Source organism: Borostomias antarcticus, assembly GCF_949987555.1.
Source record: "Borostomias antarcticus genome assembly, chromosome: 25".
Lineage (NCBI taxonomy): Eukaryota > Metazoa > Chordata > Actinopteri > Stomiiformes > Stomiidae > Borostomias > Borostomias antarcticus.
The window spans coordinates 10,180,401-10,195,038 of record NC_140258.1 but is presented as its reverse complement, the minus strand read 5'-3'; the positions used below and the strand labels follow the sequence as shown (position 1 = coordinate 10,195,038).

The 14,638-nt window shown below is 40.4% G+C and overlaps 2 protein-coding genes across 2 annotated transcripts; both read right to left on the bottom strand.

Moving 5' to 3' along the window:
* Positions 1–275: 275 nt before the first annotated feature.
* Positions 276–1,996, bottom strand: mrpl57 (mitochondrial ribosomal protein L57). The gene is made up of 2 exons (XM_084458935.1): positions 1,884–1,996; positions 276–693 (listed from the first exon to the last, which is right to left on the bottom strand). The coding sequence occupies exon 2, from the start codon at positions 662–664 to the stop codon at positions 350–352; it is 315 nt and encodes a 104-aa protein (XP_084315061.1). The 5' UTR covers positions 665–693; positions 1,884–1,996; the 3' UTR covers positions 276–349.
* An 816-nt stretch (positions 1,997–2,812) lies between these two features.
* Positions 2,813–9,754, bottom strand: LOC311326045 (solute carrier family 22 member 7-like; the record flags this gene model as incomplete). Its single annotated transcript, XM_084458883.1, has 10 exons — positions 2,813–2,828; positions 3,895–4,101; positions 4,621–4,729; positions 4,942–5,156; positions 6,609–6,715; positions 7,055–7,178; positions 7,459–7,627; positions 7,898–8,052; positions 8,465–8,568; positions 9,374–9,754. 10 exons carry the CDS (start codon positions 9,752–9,754, stop codon positions 2,813–2,815), a joined length of 1,587 nt encoding a protein of 528 aa, XP_084315009.1.
* Between the last annotated feature and the right edge of the window lie 4,884 nt (positions 9,755–14,638).

Genomic DNA, 14,638 nt, shown 5'->3' with positions numbered 1-14,638 from the left:
CAGAATATTTAGTTCAGATAGTTTGAATACCTACTAACTAGTCCTACCTAAGTAGTATGAAGAGTTGAAATTGATTGAAATCCCATTGCTGCCAAGGGCAAGAAAATATTCAGGGGCTACTTGATTCTAAAGTAAATGTAAATGTATGCAATTCGGTAGGCTAGTTGTCTTAACTAAGTAACAGTAATATTATGCTTCCCTTGTTAAGAAACAAACAAAAACACATGCCCCTCTCTAAACAGATTGCTTTATGAAGATATAATTCTGACCTCACATAAATAATATACAGATAGGAAGAAAATAGAAATAGAGTGGCAGAATGTTCCAAAAAAGCCAGATATCTATCTTCTCATGAGCTGGACCATTTCTTGGTGGTGTTGAGGTGGCTGAGGTGGTCTGCTATATACTTGTGCTCAGGGAACTTGGCAAATTTTTTCTCCTTCATCTTGAGCCAGGACTGTGCGCGGCGCTCTGCAGCATGGCCGTACTCCTGGTCCACGGACATGTAGGGCCGGCTGATCCAGTACTCATTCTCTGCCTCACGCTCCAAGTGCACAAGCATGTTGCGCTTCATCTGCCATGTGATGGCCCGCGGACGGCGGTACTTCCCGATCCACTGCTTTCCAGGGATGCCTTTCCTCAGCAGAGTGAGGGTGAGGAACATGGTGGGGGGGTCCTGGACAACCCTGTACCCTACACAAAGCCAAGACAGGAAGAGAAAATGGAAAATGATACATCTATATATATTGTTAACTTAAAGTTAATTTCGTATATCCTCAACATGATCAGCCTGCCAAAACAATTAGGCTTCAAGTTGGCTTTAACAGAGGTGTAGCTAAGTCATTTAAAATTAAGTGAATTGATGTATGCTCCAAAGTAACTTTCTTCTCATTGTTATGAGAAGGCCTGACCACACTCTGATAATGACCCTGGAAAAAATGCTGGGCTAATAAGGCTAGGGTTGCAAAGGGGCGCAAAATCTCTGCAAACTTTCCAGAAATGTACCATGAAAAGTTAAGCTCGGGAATCTTGGAAACTTTGTTTTTCTTGTAGCCTACAAGCCTATAAAACCCTACAGGATTCATACTTGATCGAATTTGATGTCAGAACACCAACGGACACCAATTACTGCAGCCCGCCTGTCCTGAGCCTACATTCCTGGGCGTCCAGCGGCCAACCCATGAAGGGTCTCGCCTGTCCCCATGGCTCCCGACGCCACTGGCTCTCTGTCCAACCCATGAAGGGTCTCGCCTGTCTCTAGGAGGCGTGGTCCCCATGGCCCCCCACTGGCTCTCTGTCCAACCCATGAAGGGTCTCGCCCGTCTCTAGGAGGCGTGGTCCCCATGGCCCCCCACTGGCTCTCTGTCCAACCCAGAGCTCTGACCCCCTGACCTGGTCCCTGACCCCCTGACCTGGTCCCTGACTCCAACCCTGTCCATGACTCCAGCTCTGTGCCAGACCCTGTCCCTGTAACCAAGCTTGTCGCCAACTATGAGAATGTCCCTATAGCCCCGATAGATATTTGGATGTTTTCATTCTGGGGGGAAAATCGTGATTAAAGCAACTAACATAGCTCGCTATAGCTTGAATAATCCACATTTAACTGTGGAATAGCACTGGCTATCGTTAGCTGGGTAGGACATAGATGACGGTGTCTCGCTAGGTCCATTCCACTACCTCAATCTGTATTGAATCTGGCTAACTTGCTAATGTCTAGCGCAACTAACGTTAGGACAAAGATACGCTAACGTTAGTTAATTCTCTGGTGGAGGATCTTGCCAGGTTAACTAGTGTTAGCTATCATAGCTAGCTGGTTTAGCTAGCTGCAAACTAGCAGGTGAGCATAAAACTACGGGCTCAATTCAGGTTCTATATGTGCTTACCAGGCAATGGCCAGAGAAGTTATCGTCAATAGTTATTCTCTTATAGTCACAGCTATTATTGTCCATGAACTTTGTGAAAAACGTGACCTTCCGTATGCGATTCAATGTAGACGTCTACTTCCGCATGTACCTACGGTATAGGCGAAGGGTCAATTTGAGCATCTTCCTCTTGTATTGGATTCTGTCAGACAGGCATCGGAAGTGCATTGCTGCCACCCTCCGGTCAGGACGAAAACTCAATAATACCAGCAAAATAAAAGTAAAATAATCTCAAATAAAACACCATAAAAGAAACCAATAATAACTAACTAACACTGCCTCAGGCGTCCCAGAGGGAAGCGTCTTCTCCAGCGACCTCCAGGACCTACTGGAAAGAGCCACTCTCAGCCTCAGCGGTCCGCTCCCTGAGGCTGGGGCAGAGACCCACACCTTGCAAATGACCTGAACGAGTTCTACTGCGTATTTGACCACCACCCTCACCCATCAGCCCCAATAACCCAGCCCCCATCCCAGCAGGGGCCCAGACCTCTCCACAGCTGTCCCCCCCCTCCTCCTCACTGCAACACAGCCTCTCACCATCCTAGAGAAGGATGTGAAATTACTGTTCAGGAGACAGAACCCCCGGAAAGTGGCCAGACCAGACTCTGTCACCCCCTCCATGCTGAAGTACTGTACTGATCAGCTGTCTTTGGTGTTCACTGACATCCCATGCCATGTACCAGCCTGCTTCAAGACCACCATCATCCCTGTCCCCAAGAAAACAAGGGTCACAGACCTCAATGACTACAGAGCTGTCGCCCTGACCTCTGTAGTCATGAAGGCCTTCAAGCGCTTTGTTCTCCTGCACCTCAAAATCATCACAGACCCACTCTGCAGTTCGCCTACAGAGAAAACAGGTCAGTGGACGACGCAGTAAACATAGCCCTTCACTACATTCTACAGCACCTGGAACACACAGGCACCTATGTCAGACACCTAACCCCAAATTGCTCCCAATGAGCAGGTTAGCACCTTGCATGGCAGCTACCGCCATTGGTGTGTGAATGTGTGTGTGAATGGGTGAATGAAAGGCCATTGTAAAGCGCTTTGAGTGCCGCTAAGGTGGAAAAGCGCTATATAAGTGCAGTCTATTCCATTTACCGTGTGAGACACTTGCACATGACCACCGATTGTATTGTACATAGCACGCACCGCACTCACTCATCACTCCGCACATATATCACTCCACACACCGACTATAATATACACACACTCACATACTGTACACATTTGCACACTCACTGTATATACACTAACCACTCTACATTTTGCATATTGTTTTTTTCCGTATCTTATTTTGCACTCATATTTTTTACTTGCTCTTTGCGCTGTCTTGTCTTTGCACTGTCCTGTATTTGCACTGTCTTGCCTCGTCCCTGCACCCTATGAATGAGAAATCTAACTGGGTTTAGTTAGATAATCAAAAGAACACGCGAGTGGTCGATTCAAGCTGGTTTCAAACAGAGACAATAGATTTATTCTGAATACGTTTTGCAAAGCGGATTCTAACAACAGGAAGTGTTTTCCGGTCAGTCAGAGCCTTAATTAATACATCCATGGTCAGAGCACTGACAGTCAGTCGTGCAGAAACATTTATAGGATTGTACAGAGGATGTGAGTGACGTCACAGACCAAATGGTCTTGATAAACAGAGATTCTCTGGGAACGGATGAAAAGGCAGTTTCACATAGCTTGTAAAACAATAAACTGAGAGAAACTCAGAAAACATTAATCAAGTAGGAAAACAGAACGAAACAAATTGGGGGGTGACACATTGGTGATACTTGAATTTCATTAACAACCCTGTCCAATGTTGTCTCCATGTTATGCACAATGCCCAAAAACCTAGTATGTTGAAAAACTGCAATGGCAATAAAAAAAATTCTGATATGACATTTAACTTCGCTTGCTTGCTGTGAAAGGAGGTGGTGCTGTTGGAGTCTTTTGGATTTTTTCTAAATTGTTGATGTACCTTGATTTTTCTATGTCCTCAATGGTCTCTGGCAGCCTTGCATTGAGGGTCTCTGGGAGGAGCCAAGCCGCAAGGCCAGACAAGATGGCAAAAGAGCAGATGATGATCTCAGGGAGGAGGGTCCACACGTCTTCCAATAGAACAATCAGAGGTGCTATTGACACTCCCACCCGACCAATGAAACTAGTGTAGCCAAAGCCGTTTTGTCTGTTCAGGAGAAAAAAATACTTTTCACAACCATTTATTCTATTCATGGATTATTATTATTATTATTATTATTATTATTATTATTATTATTATTATTATTATTATTATATAACACAGACAAAAATGGTCAAACCATAATATTGGAATTAATATATGAATATCCTAAAAGGCATGTACACAAAACCAAATAAGAGGAGATAATCAGTTGAATTAAACAATGCAAAAATGTAGCACAATATATATTTCAGACTTTTTTCCAGCTGCTATCCCCTATATTCTTGATATTAAGATTTTTGGAGAGTTTTCTTATTTCCCTGTACCAGCACAATAGAACCCTATTAGCCCTACAGTAGTATAGGGATGGTCTGTGTGAATGGATTTCATGAGGTCACATGAATGAATGAATGAATGAATGAATGAATGAATGAATGAATGAATGAATGAATGAATGAATGAATGAATGAATGAGTACTTCGTAATCTGATTTAATTAAAAGGGACTCGTGTGAATGTGTCTGACCTCAGAACTGTGGGGTAGAGTTCAGTGGTGTACAGGAAGATTGTGGTGAATGACGCTTCCGACAAGCCTTTCCCAAGCACGGCCACAACTGTGCGCAGGTGCCGCATACCTTGCGGAGCAGGGACAGAACAGTCTTTAGAGAATGTTCATCAACTCACAGAATGAAAGTTATATGCCTATGCAACACTGCACTTTTCTGCGCTAAAGGATGAAATGTATTATTTCAGTTAATCAACAAAATTATTTAAATCAATGCTGTACATTTCATTAGCTTGTGTGTGTTATTTAGTAATTAAAACTAAGATTAGCAGATAAGATTACCTTTGGGTAGAAAGATGTTTACAGCTATACAAGTTCCTGTGAGTAGAAGGGTGCCTGCTTGGCAACGTCTCCGGCCAATGGAATTCAGACAGAAGTAGATGATTATCTTTGCAGGCATTTCAATGGCAGCGTAGATGAAATGGGTGAGATAGACGTTCAAGCCAAATTTAGTTATGTTTAAGCTGATCCCATAGTATGTTGATGCAACGCCATACCTGCAAAGTATGAATACTTAAAGTTGAACACCATAGGGGGGGTTTCAGTGGACTGTCACATGGCATACCCTACCTGGCAATCTGCTACCTGGCAATCTGAACATTTCAGGTGAGGGATGGTCCCAAGGTCAAGAGACACACTATTGAAAATTATTAATATACACTAATGAATATGCTACAAAATCGGCATAGATATGTGTATTGTACTTGGGCAACAGAAATCTTGTGCAAATGTACAGTAGAATTCTACCCTGTTTGATAGGCTACTCATTCAATGAAATTAAACATTGCTGTTCTGAATGACGAATAATGCAAGTTACTTTGTGGCTGATAAACAATTTTCTGTATGCATTTTTGAATGATGTCAGTTTTCAACTTGATTATACTGTATGTCCACACTAGTATTGGCTTGTGTGGACTGTTATTTCACTAATCTAAATCTCTGTGGAGAAAGGAGTTCTAATGGACTCACATTCAGGACTATGGTGAACAGATTTGCCATCAACATAGCCCAAACGCAAAACTAACATACTGTACAGTACTGTGTTTAGACAAGTTTTAGAACATGGTACTGCATTTGTAACGCGCTCCCCATCCAGTTGTTACACTGGCCCGGAGTGCCATTCACACACCAATGGCGGCAGCTGCCATGCAAGGTGCTTGCCTGCTCATTGGGAGCAATTTGGGGTTCAGTGTCTTGCCCAAGGACACTTCGACAGGTAGTCAGGAGGAGCCGGGATTCGAACAACGACCCTACGATCACTGAACGACCCGCTCTACGACAAATACATGTAGCAATAAATCAATTACATTTTTGATCATGCGAGTAAAGTCTGGTGTACCTTTACAGCTTGACTCAGATTTGGATAATTTGTACTGTGTATTTTATTTATTTTTTAAGTTTATTTTTGGTTATGAAATAATAGTTTATTGCCATATACTCCTAGCATTGATTTTATTGGTCAGAAACATTTATGTCAGTACAGGATTTTAAGCATTGAAATATCTCTTTCTTGCTATGATACTGTACTATAAATTGAGAGGGATCAGTCAATGAGCACATTGGTGAATTTCTTTTCTTTGTAGAATGCTGTTTGGTTCTGCTAGCATTTCTAAAATGCTGTGCTGGAACAACAACCACACTTCTGGAAAAAATGCAACTTGGTCCTGACGGTGCCTCCTCTGATAGAGGTGTAGCCACACCTATTTCGAACCAAGCACACATGCTGAGCTTCAATCAGCAACATGGGGCGTCCTTCTACTGCCTTATTAGCTGCTCCAGGCAGGCATCAAACATAAATTTACCCTGGCAGTCGTAAATGGTGTTGTTTCCAAGCATATGTTATATTGTCACTTTGACAATTTGGTGTCATAGATACTTCTACACACACAAACAAATGATATAACTCCAGTTATTAGATTATATTTGGACTATTTTGAAGGTTTACACACCAAACTATGCCTGTGAGTAGTGACAGTCTTCTCATTCCTGGAGTCCTTATAAGATCAAAATAGGAGTATGTCTTCTTCTGGTTTTCCTTTGCCACATTGGACAGGCTCTAAGGGAGGGAAATCTGGTTAATCCAGCATCTGTACAGCCAGGCAAGGAAATGATCATTTTTGAGAGTAGTTTCTTATTTAGTTATTTATTCAAAGCTAGGGATGCCCACTGCAAAGCTATTTTCAGACTCATTGTGTACTTGCTCTACTTACTTTGAATTACTCATGATAATACTCAAATACTGTATTCCAATGTCATAGGTACAGTGGTCGAGAAGCACCTACTGATCTTTGGTCTGTTGCCCAAAATTAAATCTCTCAATTTGTTCTCATGACATCCCACCAATCCCTAGCAGTGCCTTCCATGAGAGAAAATTAGGAGAAATTGTTTGATTTACCTCAAGATTGATTTTTGATGTAAAGTCCCGTCTTTTATTAAATCTAGCACATTTCTCCAGGTAAAGCTGTGCCCTTTCCAGTTCACCATTGGCTAAAAGCCACCGGGCAGATTCGGGGATCCACCTGCAATGATTAGATATCAAAATTAGGATCTAAACATAGGAGGAAGAGGAGGGGGGCAGCAGAAAAGCCAAAGCCTTTTAAATTATCTATATATATATAATATATTATATATCTATATATTTATATATAATTTAAATATATATATAACTTTTATTTATTCAGGGAGGCCTAAAAGCCTAATTAGACATAATGTATAGGCTTTGACAAATAACATTAGTCTAAATATCAAAAAACGTGTAGTGCCCCTTTAAGGTAAATGGTTATTGAAGATGTTTCTCACCACCAAGTAATGATAGCAAAACCTAGCGGGGCAGTAACAGCCAGGATCAGCATCCGCCAATCAGTCACTAAATACGCGATCCCCGCAAGCATCATGTTGCCAACTGTCCAGGCAATGCTGCCAATCACGCCAATAAATGCCCGGTGCTCAATATCCACCCACTCAATGCCTGGAATAGTGCAGAGAAACAAATTAGGCTGGAACTCAGAAAATAGCTTTTATTTTAAATCATAGATGACTTAGAGTAAGTTATGATAGATAAAATCTAATAATCTAATAAGCCTATCACATTATTCAGTTATGTACAGTACAGTATAGCTTTATCCCTTTTGTTCTAAATCTCTGAATTGATAACATTAACATTACTGAATGCTCTTTTTTCTTTTTTACTGGAAATTATTGTTTCTAGATGCCCAGAATAACATGATAAAAGGCTTACTGAGAACTATTGAGATGATGCTGATTCCTGCGAGTCCAAAGCCGGTGAGAAATCTCATCACCATGAACATGATGTATGAGTTTGAGAACACACTGGACAATCCAAATACAATGGACATGGTGTAAGACACCAACAACATGCTCCTCCTTCCAAATCTGAAAAAAGTAAGTTTATTAGTAGTAGTAGTAGTAGTAGTAGTAGTAGTAGTAGTAGTAGTAGTAGATGTAGAAATATTAATTAATAATTATGAATTATACTAATAACAATACTTAATTAATTCAAGATTAAAGACCTGTTTATTTTGAATACAACTTTCCCTCTTTCACAAAACAATGAATGATTGGTCATGCATACAGTACAGTAAGTGTTCATTGGAACAAGAGCCATATTTGGGAAAAACATGTTTTGCCAAAAATATACTTTTAAAGGCTTTCAAACTTCACTTTTCTCTCCATGACCTACAATGAACCTAGGTTGAACCAGTGACTTGCAACTTCAAAGGGTTCACAGTATCACTAATAAATAAGAACAACTGAATATCAATGGGATAATGAGAAAAATGCATACTTGTCACACAGGGTACCAAAGAACACAGCTCCAAACATAATCCCAACAAAGAAGATGGAGGCTGTGGCTTTGCTCATCCCTTTTCTGTCACAGACAAGGTCCCACTTTATAGAGAGAGCAGTAATAAGCGTGAGAGCAGCGAATATGGTTATCATATGGTCATGGGGCAGATGGATACATCAGGAGAGAGAACTACTTTACACCAATCTTCCTCTAATCATCAGAATTGAAAATGAACAAAATAAATAAAATGTAAATAGTGAAAATAATCCTTGAAGAGCCAGGCATTAATGAAACAATTACTCGTGAGAGGGTATGATGTATCACAAATAACCCATGCGTTGTACTGCAGTCATAGGCATGAGAGGCACGAGGCTCTCTTGAGTTATTGCTTAATTAACGACTGACGTGGAGGTTTAAAACAGCCCGGCTCGGAGGGAATTATCCCGCGTATACTGTGGCTCCTTGAGGGAATTATCCCACGTATACTGTGGCTCCTTGAGGGAATTATCCCACGTATACTGTGGCTCCTTGAGGGAATTATCCCACGTATACTGTGGCTCTGCTCTGGGCTGGTTATTGCAGGTTCAAGACTTAATAGCACTGTGGAATGTTATGTTACTTGTACTACATAACATTTAGTCATTCTTTTAATCCAAATAATGAACTAGTTTTGTACCCAGCTTTGATTGAATTGTTAACACAATGTACTTGGTACTTATGATAATGTATTGTACAGTAGCAACTATTAATATACTGTATTTGTTTGTTTTTGATGAGAATCTGTTGTTAAGGAAGGTTATAGTCAAGTATGTGCTGGGATGGTATTTGCTATAAGATGGTAAGTATGGTAATGTTTTGCTATGTCAGGATATTCCTTTGTCTTAAATGTACCCAACTCATTTTTACCTCTGTAACCAGAGTAGAAGTGAAGGTGCTGTTGTCATACACCCATCCACTCTGACAATGAATTGTAGGTAGGTCAGTATCACTTGAAACGTTAGCCAGGAGATGAAACTGAGGTTCCACAAACATCCTACAGGAACTTGGAGATCCATCTTCCTGCACTGGAATACCAACAGTCAGTCTCTGCCCCTGACTCAGATTCCCAAAGATGCCTAAATCATCCGGAGAACTGAGGTCACAGTGGTGGGAAGGCTCTGCCGCAATGAAGTTATTCAGCAGGAAGTGATATGGCACGACCACTCGAGGGACAAAGAGCAGAGTGAAGATCAACATTTGGAACCATCCGAAACCATTGATCTCCTCCAGAATGTCCTCAAACTTCATGCTGAAGCTTTGAAGAAACCTTTTGAAATGTAATCATAACAGCAAGGAAATTAATTAGCTGGCAACCGTGCCTTCTGGATCTGGTCACAATGTAAAATAAGGTATTCATGAGCTGAGTGGTGTATTAGAATTCTAATCGGTTTATGAGGATTTACATGTTAACAGAATTACTTTCTTACCTGTTGCTTACAGAATTTCTGGAGGTCTCTGACAGAGAAAGGACAACTCCTTAGGCTATCCTCAGAGCTAGTGGAGTCATCTGCTTGAAACAAAATGCCCTCTGGTGGAAAAAGCTAATCCAGTACCCTCTCAACCCATTCATCTATAGGGGCAGAGTTCACTAGCTGTTAATTTTTACTTCTCGTTTTAGTCTAAATGTGCAAGTGTGAGCAATTTGTCCAGGTTCATGCTGACCTGATTGGCACAGTCATGGCCAGGAACTGTAAATATTCCATTGTGCCTCTTAAAATATACAGTGCATTGAGAAAGTATTCAGACCCCTTCACTGTTTCCACATTTTGTAAAGTTAAAGCCTTATTCTAAAATGGATTCATTTTTTTTCTCCAAAATCTACACACAATACCCAGTGGCCACCCTAGGCAAACCTCACCACTGAAGGCGCCCCCCCACCCCACTCCATCCATCCCCCGCCCACCAAGTCAACAATTAGCACAACAATGGATGTAAATATTTATTATTTGAGCTAAAAAATACTTAATCTTGACTGGTCTCCCAGTTCCTGCCACTGAAATACATCCCCACAGCATGATGCTGCCACGACCATGCTTCACCATAGGGATGGTACTGGCCAGGTGATGAGCATTGCCTTCTTTCCTCCAGATGTGACGCTTGGCATTCAGGCCAAAGAGTTCAATCATGGATTCATCAGACCAGGGAATCCTTTTTCTCATGGTCTGAGAGTCCTGTAGATACCTTTCAGTAAACTCCAAGCGTGCTGTCATGTGCCTTTTACTGAGGAGTGGCTTCTGTCTAACAGTAGGACAGGACCCCACACTTGTCCTCTGCCTTTACACTGCCAGATTTAATATCTGACCGGTTTTAGTACCTGCTTTAGTATTTAAGGTACCCTTTATGGTTGGCATACTGATATGAAGTGTGCAAATTTCACAATAATTATAAAATGTAATAACAGACAAATGCAGATCAGTTTCCAGCAGTACATGTAAGTCATATAGGTCTTTATTGTTGGTATTCATTGATAAAATGAGAACTGTAAGTCACAAAGGTATCTCACAGGAGCAGTTACATGATAATGGTTTATATGAAACATTCATGCTAAGTTCGCCTTGGTTGGGACGAGTCTATAAAGATGAGTGAAGGGAAAGTTGTGGGGACAGAACATGATTTGAATTTGAGAAAATGTATTATTTGAATTCTCCTGTAAAATAAGTAGAACCACGCAAAAAAAACATTAGTAACCAAGTCTGCATATGCTCAGTGGAATAAAGTCAATAATCCTTCTGTGAATATTCAAAATGGATGTCATGTTTTTTAAATGTGTAACTTTTCTTCAATCAAGCATTAATTTCAAGGACCATACTATGGTCAAGGACCATACCATACCATCCAATGTATATCACATTACCGCTATCCATTTTCTGAAGTAAAGCTCACGTTAAAAGATATTTGCATTTTCGTGTTTTACTTACATTTCAAAAGTTGAATGTGATGGCTTCAAAACCTATTTTTAAATTGTCCCCTGTTGTGCTGACAAACTTTCTCCAGTTAGTTTCAATTAATTTTCAGTAGTTATTATTTTTGTTTTAACCCTCTTTGCACAGCCTACACCAACAGTCTGTCTGTCTTCCTGTTTATATTATATGGTAGCCATTGCTAGGAACGCTGGGTAGAGAATCTAGCATAGGTGGATTAGAGAATAAAGCACATGAGTTCAATGGATTCAAACGAAAATAATATTAAACAAAAACTACTGAAAATTATTTTAAACTACAGTAACTGGGGCAAGTTTGTCAGCGCAACGAGGGAACAATTTGAAAATATGTTTTAAAGCCATCACATTCAACTTTTGAAATGTAAGTAAAACGCAAAAATGCAAATATCTTTTAATGTGGGCTTTGCTTCGGAAAATTTATTGCGGTAATGTGATATACGTTCTGTGACTAGTTTAAGGAGCTCAAATCATATTTTGACTGGTATGGTCCTTTAATGGCAGTATTCAATGCCATCTGCAGAAGACTGGTGTCCTCTTTCAATTTCCTGAATTTGATTTTAGATTTTAAATTTCTCTAAAAATTAAAAGGCAATGCAGCTCAATTATATTTTAGCAATTTTATGGGTGCTGTTAAGGTTGATAATGACTGCAAGTTATACAAAGAGAGTTGTACTGTATTTGGTTTTAATTCCTTATGCTGCTACTTTCAGTTTTGATTACATTTTGTCTAATGAACTGTTACCAATTATGAATTGATGCCAAATTTTCAATGACTTACCCTTATTACATTCAATTTTGAGGTTCACAACATGGTTCTCCTCTATGATCAGTCAAAAATAGCCACACAATATTAGTGACAATCATAAATCAAATCTGCCTAACACAATTTACACATGGCTTTTGAAGGTATTGTGAAGATACTATTGCAACAAATCTTTCTGAAAATAATTATTCACAAATAATACTGAGCATACAGTAAGGGCCTTATCTACTAAAGTTTTGCACATATAAAAACATGCGCAAAGTCCTTAATACCTGCAAAAAATGTGCCAGGTGATCTATGAACAGTGTGCATGGAGGATTGCGTACCTCAAGTGGGCAAATTTGCACACTCTATCCAATTAGTACTTTTGGCTGAAATTAATATGCAATAAGGGGTGGCCTACCCTAGTGTGAAAAATATGGGAGGAGAAAATGTAAACACATAATTGTAGCACACACTGAGTGACTTATCAATCCTAAAAGCAGTTTCAGTGATGGTATTTGCGTGTATTCCCTAAAGCCCTTCCTCGTGACTCCAGTTCTGTACCCAAATACTCCTGGGGAGTGCAGATACAATGCGGCCCGTATCCGCATGAGGAACATCATTGAACGCACCTTTGGCATGTTACAAAACTAAATAATAGTTAGCCCAAGCCTACTGCTTTTGCGTTTTTGCTACTCTTCCATGGTGCAATTGTGGGACACGAAAAAAAAACTCATTTAAATAGGGCTGTCTTCACACTTCTGCACATGTCATTCATGCAATTACCCTTGACAGATCACCTGCAAAAATGCATTCCAACTAAACCTGCAATCTGAAGGACTGCCAACGGAATTTTTGTTCTTTATTTGGGATCTTAGTAGATAAGGCCCTAAGTGTGTAAAAGAGCTCTGACTATGTAAAACCTTTTCTGGAAATCTGTTGGACAAACAAGAATTACTTCTTTACTTGCGTAAATAAGACAACGCTCAATCAGGCTTCATTGAAAATGCCTGAATTAAACATTCTTTGGATCAAACCAATGTAGATAATGTTGCAGCCATTGACCCAAGGTAGACAACAACACATGCATAACTCTGAAATACAGCAGACACTTTCAGTTTATCTTTTCATGTGCATTAAAGCTATACAGTATCATGAATTGCAATTTGACATTGACATAATTTAAATATTTGAGGAATGTCTTCCGTGGTGTTGGATATGGGGTAGGACCGATAATAGCAGTCTTTGATATTTGAGCCATTTGTTTATGATGCTGGGTAGTCAACCACTAGAATATAGATTATGAGAAACCTCAAGTCTCAATAGCCTAATAAGCATGACCAGACTAATTGCAACTGTAGACAATAAGGAATGTAACATTTTATAATAGACACAATTCATAACACTTAACGTAAAGCAGGTTCTCATTAAGTAGATCCTCTTCATGGGGCCCTTTTAAAACATGTATATGCATGTAAGACTGAATACTATGTAATGCATATCAACCCATTTGGCTAAACAACCTCTTGGTTAATAGTTGTCATATGATTTTCCTAGGGGTACACGTTTTTTGGGTGTAGATGCACTAATAATCCCTGCTTGGGTGTGTGAGAGAAACAAATATAATTCCTACTGTAGTTATGAGCTGGGCACTTGCTCTGAAGACTCTTATGCTGTGTTCACACCGGGCGCGAATTTTTCCTGCGGCGCGGCGAGTTTACATAGAAAGTCAATACAATTCGCGTGAACTGGGCGGCGGGCGGCACGGGCGGCGCGAATCGCGAACTCGGCGGCCAAGATTCGCTGCGTGGCGACATTAGCAAAAGTTCAATTTGCGTATTCGAGTGGCGACCCATTGATCCCGCGGTGAGATTGGGTGAACTGGGCGGCGCAAATTTTCTCGCCACGCCCGGTGTGAACACAGCATTACCCTAACTTACCCTTACTCTAACCCTGCTTGTTACAGTAGCAATGTCATTGATAGGAGTTAAAATGAATAAGGTGAAACATATGCTGTATATCAGAGTGCATCTTATCACACATACTGTACTATTACGCACTTTGTTGATGCACAAGTCAGTGAGATGAGAACAGTTTTGCAATTCTAAGCTGTCTTTGCATTGGAAGCCTATTTAATGGGAAGAGAGATGGGGACTGCGTTAAGGCATACAGTAAGGGGTGATCAGCCCTCTCTCACCCAGCAGATCTTATCCCAGAGATAAGTGCTGTGGGCCTTCTGCCAATCCTCTAAATGTTTTGGGGGTGTATTGTCTGCTGTGACACTTTTTTTTAGCCGGGCCATTCATTTGACACTGTTTTAGACGGCAAAAGCCAAACTGCATTCCTCACTGTAAAATACACTTTAAGGTTTTGGGTTAATTTTACTTTGATAAGGAGTGCATTTAGAAGATGGATAGCTGATGGATATTCCTAATTTACCGTACTA